At 43.9% G+C, this 10,000-nt stretch overlaps 1 protein-coding gene across 1 annotated transcript in view; it reads right to left on the bottom strand.

Moving 5' to 3' along the window:
* Positions 1-6,304: 6,304 nt before the first annotated feature.
* skia (v-ski avian sarcoma viral oncogene homolog a) overlaps positions 6,305-10,000 on the bottom strand; it is a 34,753-nt gene continuing 31,057 nt past the window's right edge. Inside the window, exons 5-7 of the mRNA XM_053503695.1 lie at positions 9,468-9,778; positions 8,040-8,270; positions 6,305-7,920 (exon numbers count right to left, since the gene is read on the bottom strand). Of these exons, the coding sequence (XP_053359670.1) occupies positions 7,705-7,920; positions 8,040-8,270; positions 9,468-9,778 (758 nt within the window). The 3' untranslated portion in view covers positions 6,305-7,704. The remainder of the gene's footprint in view (positions 7,921-8,039; positions 8,271-9,467; positions 9,779-10,000) is intronic.

Genomic DNA, 10,000 nt, shown 5'->3' with positions numbered 1-10,000 from the left:
GGAATGTGTTCAGGGTGCAGGAGAGTAAAGAGCAGAAATAAAGAGATTAATGAAACCAAGAGAGACGACAAGATAGAAAACGAAAGAGGAAGAGAGAGAGACATTTGTAAAGGCTTTGTTCTTATTAAAGTTTATTTCTGGATGCTTAGCTTGGTTGGACACACACACACACACACACACTATAATGTGATTAAAGTACTCTCGAGTGTGTTGTTCGGTGTGTGTAACTCACGCTCAGGATGGTCGATGATGTCGCGTGCCTTTAGCGCGTGTTTAGTGGCGCTGCCACGTCATCTGTTCCTCAGAGCACTAATCTCACACACACACACACACACACACACACACACACACACACTCAGGTGTTGTAATTATCACAGTAATGAATTGTTTTGCTCTCTGTAAGGTCAGCATGTAAGTAGATGTGAATCAGTTTAAACACAGACATTTGCTAAAGTTTACACCCAGGGGGCGCCACAAAGGTTTCCGGGCCTCTCGGGCCCCTCGGGCCCCTGACATTGTAATGGCCAAAGCATTTTTCTAGACATGTGGACACGTGGAGTCATTCTTCCTTCCATCCTAAAACACGTACAGAGCAAACGTATGAAACTGAAACCTGATGGTGTGTGTCCTCTTCTCCAACACGCTGAACTTCTCGGGTTAGCTGTTGTACAATTCATTCATTATTTCTTTATTGTTAGATTTTTTTTTTCTCATCGTCACACACTGAGACGAAAAGTTTAATTAAAACATTTTAAAGAGTTTACAGAAACATCCTGTAGTTTAGGGTTGGGGTTAGGGTTGGGGTTGGGGTTGGTGCTGGGGTTGGGGTTGGGGGTGGTGTTGGTGTTGGGGTTGGTGTTGGGGTTGGTGTTTGTGTTGGTGTTGGGTTGGTGCTGGGGTTTGGGGTGGTGTTGGGGTTGGTGTTGGGGTTGGTGTTGGTGTTGGTGTTGGGTTGGTGTTGGGGTTGGTGTTGGGGTTGGGGTTGGGGTTGGTGCTGGGGTTTGGGGTGGTGTTGGGGTTTGGGGTGGTGTTGGGGTTGGGGGTGGTGTTGGGGTTGGGGATGGGGTTGGTGTTGGGGTTGGTGTTGGGGTTGGTGTTGGGGTTGGGGTTGGGGTTGGTGTTGGGGTTGGTGTTGGAGTTGGGGGGTGGCGTTGGGGGTGGTGTTGGGGTTGGGGTTGGGGTTGGTGTTGGGGTTGGTGGTGTTGGGGTTGGGGGTGGTGTTAGTGTTGGTGTTGGGGTTGGTGTTGGGGATGGTGTTGGTGTTGGGGTTAGGGTTGAAGTTGGTGTTGGGGTTGGGGTTGGGGTTGGTGTTTGGGTTGGTGTTGGTGTTGGGGTTGGGGTTGGTGTTTGGGTTGGTGTTGGTGTTGGGGTTGGGGTTGGTGTTGGGGTTGGTGTTAGGGTTGGTGTTGGGGTTGGTGTTGGGGTTGGTGTTGGGGTTGGTGTTGGGGTTGGGGTTGGTGTTGGGGTTGGTGTTGGGGTTGGTGTTGGAGTTGGGGTTGGTGTTGGTGTTGGGGTTAGGGTTGGAGTTGGAGTTGGGGTTGGGGTTGGTGTTGGGGTTAACCTAAGCTTAGGGTTAATCTAACTCTACCTCTAACTCTAACCCTAACCCTTTCATGAGCGTCCCTGTTTTATCGAGTTCCTGAGAAATTAGTGAAAAATGAAAAAGTCATCCCCACCCACAAACACGCCCTCAGCACTGAAACTTGAACATGAAGAGAATAAACGTGAATGCTCTTTTGTCGTTTCTGTTCTTTTTCATCTGCAGATAAAGCGGCACAAAGACACGCCATCACAGCCGTTATCTCTCCTGACTCATAAATTAAGAGGCTGTTGTGCAAGCAGGTATTGTTTCATTTTCAACTCTGACTCAGTGTGTGTGTGTGTGTGTGTGTGTGTATAGTTTTAAAAGAAAAGGCAGAAGTTTCCACGCTGCACTCCTGACCTCGCTGACTCACTGATCAGAAACGAGAGTCTCATTGACTTTTTACTTTAACTACAATATTATCACTGAGCTCTAATCAGGCTGCTGGCTAGGTGTGACTGGAATACACACACACACACAAACACACACACACACATACACACACACACACACATACACACACACACAATTTGCTGTTAATTTACAATGTAAAGTACCTACATCAAGGAGGTCCAGTACAGTCAAGGAGAGGTCAGGCAGGTGGGGTTGGGGGGGTGTTGGGGTTGGGGGCGGGGGTGGACGGGTGGTGTTGTGGTGGTGGGGGGCCGGTGGGGGGGGTGCAGGACACACTTCAATGGACTCTGGTTATCCAAAGCACTGGCAGTGAAGTGATGAGTGAAGCGTCCGATGGAGACTTTAAGATGGAGTCTGATTGCCGTACGGAGCTGCACACACTCTTCCATGCGTCGTGTCTCCTCTCACACACCATCAGACTAAAAGCACCGGCACAAAATAAAGGTCCATAAAAATCCTCCGCCACTCTTTGTTTAGCGCAAGACTTAATATCGCTGAATCCTTTTATTTACTTCTACCACAAAACCGTCTCCTGTATCACGTCCACACTCGTCCAGGCATTGGGTGTTAAAAATTCACCACTACATCGTGCTTTAATAGATACAACTCAATACTACAGTCTCAAACCCGATCAAACATAACCTCTGACCTTAAGTGTCCCGTACAGGAGGAGGAGGGTTCAGCCGGGCAAAGACCTCATGTGAACTCTACAGACGGGTCAGGAAGGACAGACGGGGAGGATCCAGCAGGAACCCTGTGACCCTGTCTGTCCCTGTGTGTCCCTGACTGTCCCTGTGTGTATCCCACCGTGTCCCTGTGTCTGGTTGCCACACTAAACTAATTTTTCTCGTGAACAGTTATTTAAAGACACATAAGAGTCGACTTAACCCTTACTGAGACGTCATTCTGATGATAATTATGAATTATAATTATAAATGATATAAACTATAATTAATTATAGTTTGCTGGATTCTTATGAATTCAGTGTAGAGTTTTCTTCCCACTAACCCTAATAACAAACAGGGATTAATAACGCAGTGCGCGCGCTCCGGACGCCAATCTCACACGATCTGGGCGTGGCTTACCCTGGTGCATCATGGGATATCTGAGGAGCAGGATGGATGGGAGAAGGACGCTACACAAATCAAAAATTAAATATTATAAATTTATGTGAATGTGTTTAATATTTTATTATTAGTCTAATACACTGATATTAGATCATAAAGCTGAATTTCTACACATTTTAATGTTAACAGTTTAAAACGCTTCAGTTTAAAACTCACAATCTCACAGCAGAAACTTCCTGTTAGAAATAAAGACCTAAAATTAGCAAAAATGATCTGACAGGATTTCTGAGACAGGATGAGCCAGACATGCACGCGTGCACACACACACACACACACACACACATGCATGGTCTGTCTCACACCCCAAAATAGAGCTGCCAGAACTAACTGAAATCACACACCTCTCTCACTCACTCTCTTTCTCTCGCTCACACACACACACACACACACACAGAACTGATAATAATGCAGATTATTTGCCCTGATTCCATGATAACAGCAGTATTTTTGACTAAACAGTGTGTGTGTTTGTGTGTGTAAACATTCCTCACTGATGTCTCATGTTTCTAAGCTAACATTAGCGCTTAGCAGCGAAAGATATTCTGACAGGTTAGCTTGGGCTAGCTCATGTAAACTAACATATCATATAATTTGTGAAAGTTTTTATGTTTAATACCTTTAGCATCCCGTTAGCTCGCTAGTCCTGGCGCTGAAGACTGATTAATGACGACGTTGTAAAAATCAGCCTTTAGTAAAAAGATGCTTTTAGGATTTAAAATGATGTTCATATTTACATTCAAAATCCTGTTGTATTCACATTAGCTTAAAAGAATTAACCTGACGTTTCCCCGTGCTAGTGTTGCAGTGAAGAGCCCACAGTGAAGAGCCCACAGTGAAGAGCTCACACACAAACACACACTGTGTTTAAGACAGTTTATTTCTGATTAATGCGTCTTTACACTGTACATTTCTTTGAAGCGGTTTATAGCGCAGTCTCATAAAGTCCTTTATTTTACAGTTTTATATGCAGAAAAAAGAAGAAATAAAGAGGGAAAGATTTTATTTTTATATCTTTAGAATTAATTAACAAAGCATGATTTAAATCTCGTACATAAAAATAGGCTCGCTGTAAAACTTTAACGTTTATAACACGTCCTTATAGCAGCAGTGAAGGGCTGAGACGCAACAAATGGACTTCCTGTAGGGGGCAGGCACGCGCTCGTCACTACCGACACCATCATTACCATATTTAGCGCAGAAAAATCATAACCATCATCATAAACATCATCATCATCATCATCATTACAGTCATCATCACATTCCAGTTCCAGATGTCTTTTCCTTCGGTGCAGAGAACAAACAAACAAATAAACAAACAAACAAACAAACAAACAAACATGATAGCAGTAATAACAGGGCGATACATGATGGCGCACACGCCTCGTTAAGGAGGAGCGGGATTATAAAATAATAAAATACTGATGATCATAAACTTACAAGCACTGATACAGACTGCAGTAAACGTCATTAATGATAAAAAATATAAAAATTCAAAAATAAAAGTGAAACAAAAGGCAGAACATAAACTGAGCTCATAAAGTAGCGAGAAAATTGTTTTTAAAACAACTATTGAATATTTTCTTTAAAAAAAACACAAGATATATTTATAATACAACATTGTAAAATCTATCTTTTTAAAAAATATATGTACAGTTTGTGACTCTAACGCGTGTCCTGTTATTGCTGTTATTAGCAGAAAGAACGGCTCCGCTGTAGAAACTGCTTTAGCAAAACTTTAGCAAAATGTCGCAAATTCTCATTTAGAAAAGAAAAAAAACAAACAGGTGAGTGTGTGAGTGTGTGTGTGTGTTAATACACACGTGTTTTAGAGTGAAAAACTACAAAAGAGCCGTGAGGTGTGTCTGATCTCGCCGAGAGAAGAACACTAACGCTGTGATTTCTTTATAAACCTTCAGGTTTGGATTCATATATTACACAAAATCTTACAAAAGGAAATATTTTTAAAAGACATTTAAAATTATTATTATTTTATTTTTTTGCAAGGAGTGTTTATTTGTTTGTTTGTAAATACATGTGTGTTCTTAATTTGGATAAATTTGTGTAAAAAACAAACAAAACAAAAAAACGCACACCAAAATCTTTTAACACACACAGACGGCAAACACAGCTTTCAGTGTTCAGTCTGTGACCGCCTCGCACGCGCGTGTGTGTGTGTGTGTGTATGTAGTTAGAGATTTTTTTGTCATTTTAATGTATGTTTTAATATAAATGTAAGTAAGACAATAAACTGGTATATAAAGCTGATTAATGCCCCGTATGATTATTACACAAACAGATTACTGAAAAACTCTTTAAAATCTCATGCAACACTTTATTTACTGAATTATTCTCTTTACGCTCAAAATACATCAATAACAGCAATAACAGCTCCGAGCGCCAGAATAAACATTACACACACACACATACACACATACACACACTCCCATCCATCACCGTCCCAGAATGCACACACCCACAGAATCTGGGCTCTGATTGGCTGAGCTGGAAAATCAGCGCTAGGTACCTGAGCATCGCCGCTAGCCGAACTCTGATTGGCTGAACTCAAAATGACAGAATTACTTGTTAGCGTGACGCTCTCTACTGATGTTAATTTTCTAGCATAACCGCTAATACGGTAATCATGTACAATATAAATGCTAAGGCAGCTTGCTTTTCAGTGCATAACGTCGCCTGATATTGGATTAAACGTTTGTCAGTCCTACTTTAAGAACTTTTAATCTTGAACAGCTGCACTGAAGTATGGCCACGTTATGCCACGCCCCTGTAGCCACACCCCGCCACTGCAGCCACGACCTGCCCCTGCGTCACATCTCGCTCCTCCTCCGTACCCTGGGAGGAGCTAACTTCAAGTTAGCTAGCAGTTTACCTGTAAGCGTTTATCTGCAGTAATCTCTATAAACGCAGTTACTGATAGCTAGGTCTTGCCAAGTCAGTGTGGATTAGCATGATGCTAGTTAGCGTACTGAACAGAGCTAATGGGACTGACGCGATGGTGATTACCGACGCAGCGCTGGACGCCACTCCAGTTAAAAGCTGATCAAATTTGAAAAGAACAGATCTCACACTCCTGTGCATTCACACACACACACACACACACACACACACACACACACACTCTCGAACACTCACACTCTCGAACACTCACACACACACACCACACACACACACACACCAACACTCCTGGACACACACACACACAACACACACATACCCGCACAGTGTGTAAAAATAAAAACAATAAAATATAAACAAAGAATATTAACTGGAGTTTGTTTAGAGAAGTGTTTGAGCGAAGCAGAGCGTAAAGAGCCTGGAGGTTTATTTACAGGATTCTGCCGTAAACAGAGGATCGGACCCGAGCAGCGCCGCGTCTCAACATAATGCTGTCTCTTGTTATTATTCATTTTCTTTGATCTATTTTCTCTACTTCTGGAGGCTAAACTTGGGAATAAAGGTACAGAGAGGCTAATGCATTTATACGCAGGATCTCGTTATGACAAAGTGCGATTCATTACCGTAAAGTAAAAAAAAAAAATATTTACATATAATTTATTTAAAAAGAAAACATTCTGTCGCTTTATTTATTTATCTTTATTTTATTTATTTCTTTAAAAAGCCCTAATAAAAAACATGGCGGCCATGATGTAACGTGATGCTAATTATTAGCGTCGCAACGGTGGATATGCACAGTGAAGCTGTTAGCGAGACATACACACTCTTATATACACACTCACACAAACATACACACACACACACTAGCATCTTTTTAAGATAAACTTACAAGGTTTTTACCCAATCACACTTGTGTGTGTGTGTGTGTGTGTGTGTGTGTGTGTTTTAAGAAATTATATAATAACATTGAAAGCAGGCGACAGAAATACAATTTCTTTGTAAAAAAAGAAAAAAAGATGTTTTTAGTTTTATCATAACTTGTCTGATAAAGAGTTACAAAAGGAGGAGTGTGAAAACACACACACACTCTCTGAACAGATTGAGAGAATTATTCGTCTCTGAAATCCTCTGACGTTTCTTCCCCGTGTAGAGAATGGATTTTAAATGTGTATAAAAGCCTCTGTTATAAACACACACACACACACACACACACATGCTGTGGAGCAGACACAGACGTCTGCGCTGATGGTACACTCGATTCGACCGTGGTCTCGTTTCTCGGACTGTAATATAAGGTCTCTCAGGGACACGGATCCCAGCGGGGACACAGGATTACCGTAAATCCAGGAGTAGCAGGTCTACCGTAATCACACTAACAGACGGGCAGGTGGGGTTTAACAGCAATGACCGTACACCGGGCCCTGGGCTCGTCTCCACATCAGGGTCAGGGCCTCCGAGTGTTAATGGGGAGTCGGTGCGGAACACACACACACACACACACACACACACACACTCTTCCTTATGTTCCGATTCAATGCCTCCTTCTGTCTTTGTTCTTCTCTTATTCATGAGAATGTCTTCAGTCACAGTGCAGCGTCTCTCACCTCACTGCTCCTCATGAGTCCTGTGTGTGTGTGTGTGTGTGTGTGTGGGCACAGAGAGTGTGTGTTAATTGCTGGGCTCTTTAGCACTTGAAGCAGATGGGGCTGCTGGTGTTTGGAGCTCCGTGTGTTTGTCCTGCTCGCCTTTGGGCCACAGCTGATCCTGCAGATCTTTGACGACCCTCTCGAGGTGCTGACGTGCTTCACGTTCCTGCTGGAGCTCCGAGCGGAGCTGCTCACGGTCTGCCTCGGCCAGCTGGAGCTTCATCTGCAGCTCCTCGATCTGTGGACACACACATGTTAATAATGGGGCTATTATTATATGTCCTGTGTCTGAGTGTGTGTGTGTGTGTGTGTGTGTGTGTGTGTGTGTATACAGTATATCCATGCTCATACACACACCTGAGCGGAGTATTTGGCGCGCATGCGTCCCGCCTCGCACGCTTTGTCGCACTTGCGTAGCTGCTTGGCCTCCTCCAGCTCGCGGGTGAGTCGAGCTCGAGTCTCGTTCGCTTCCTTTATCTTCCTCTCGTTCTCCGCTCGCAATCGCTCCATCTCTTTACGCAGAGCGCGCTTAGCCTCACTCGCTTCACGCAGCTTCTCCTTCTTCACCACACGCAAAAACTCCAGTTCCTGCACTCACACACACACACACACACACACACACACACACACAGTTACTCATTATTCATTGTACCAGGTGGTGTGTGTAGTCTAGTGTGTAGTCTAGTGTGTGTAGTGTATTGCGGTGTGTGTAGTGTATTGCAGTGTGTGTAATGTAGTGCAGTGTGTGTAATGTAGTGCAGTGTGTGTAGTGCAGTCTGTAATGTAGTGCAGTGTGTGTAGTGCAGTGCAGTGCAGTGTGTGTAGTGCAGTGCAGTGTGTGTAGTGTAGTGCAGTGTGTGTAGTGTAGTGCAATGTAGTGTAGTGTGTGTAGTGCAGTGTGTGTTGTGTAGTGCAGTGTGTGTAATGTAGTGTAATGTGTGTAGTGTAGTGCAGTGTGTGTTGTGTAGTGCAGTGTAGTATAGTGTGTGTAGTGTAGTGCAGTGCAGTGTATGTAATGTAGTGGAATGTGTGTAGTGTAGTGCAGTGTAGTATAGTGCATGTAATGTAGTACAGTGTGTGTAATGTAGTGCAGTGTGTGTAGGGTAGTGCAGTGCAGTGTGTGTAATGTAGTGCAGTGTGTGTACTTTAGTGCATTGCACTGTAGTGTAGTGTTTGTAGTGTAGTGCAGTGTGGTATAGTGTGTGTAGTGTAGTGCAGGGTGTATTGTACTGTAGTGTAGTGCAGTGTAGTATAGTGTGTGTAGTGTAGTGCAGTGTGTGCACTGTAGTGTAGTGTAGTGCAGTGTGTGTACTGTAGTGTAGTGTAGTGTAGTGTGTGTACTTTAGTGCATTGCACTGTAGTGTAGTGTTTGTAGTGTAGTGCAGTGTAGTGCAGTGTAGTATAGTGTGTGTAGTGTAGTGCAGGGTGTATTGTACTGTAGTGTAGTGCAGTGTAGTATAGTGTGTGTAGTGTAGTGCAGTGTGTGTACTGTAGTGTAGTGTAGTGCAGTGTGTGTACTGTAGTGTAGTGTAGTGCAGTGTGTGTACTGTAGTGTAGTGTAGTGCAGTGTAGTATAGTGTGTGTAGTGTAGTGCAGTGTGTGTAATGTAGTGCAGTGTGTGTAGTGCATTGCACTGTAGTGCAGTGTGTGTAGTGTGTGTAGTGTAGTGCAGTGTGTGTAGTGTGTGTAGTGTAGTGCAGTGTGTGTAGTGTGTGTAGTGTAGTGCAATGTAGTGTAGTGTGTGTAGTGTAGTGCAGTGTGTGTGGTGTAGTGTATGTTGCGTACCTGCTGGAGGCAGCGCTTGGCCTGCAGAGCCGAGCCAAGCTTCTCCTCCTGCTTTACCCTCATCTTCAGGATCTCATGCAGGAACTTCTCCTTGGACTCGCGAGACTCCATCCCTCCGTCCAGCGCCTGTCTCAGCGTCTCCAGCTCAGAGTCCAGAGAAGCTCCGCCTCCCTGGCTCTCTGCTCCAGACCCTGCACCTGCCGTGAACTCGGCCATGCCCGTGACCCCTGCGACACCTGGAGAGCTGAGCTCCTTCGCGGAGCTGGAGGACGTGAACGAAGGAGATGAAAGAGACGACAGCGAGGAGGTCACTGTGGAGGGAAAAGGGGCGGCACATGAGAGATGTGAACAACTGCGTCATCATACATCAGCACACATAATTAGCATAAAGAACAGAAAGCTGCACTGAGGAATGAAGCAACTTACAACTTATCTCAAAGTTACAAGTTCACTTAAATCATGAGCAAATATGCTAATATGCCACTTATAATGCTAATTACCGTTAATGTTAAAAATCAAACCTTACTTTAAAA

The sequence above is a fragment of the Clarias gariepinus genome, chromosome 9 (genome assembly GCF_024256425.1).
Source record: "Clarias gariepinus isolate MV-2021 ecotype Netherlands chromosome 9, CGAR_prim_01v2, whole genome shotgun sequence".
Lineage (NCBI taxonomy): Eukaryota > Metazoa > Chordata > Actinopteri > Siluriformes > Clariidae > Clarias > Clarias gariepinus.
The sequence above is the reverse complement of the archived record's forward strand: the minus strand, read 5'-3'. Positions and strand labels throughout refer to the sequence as shown.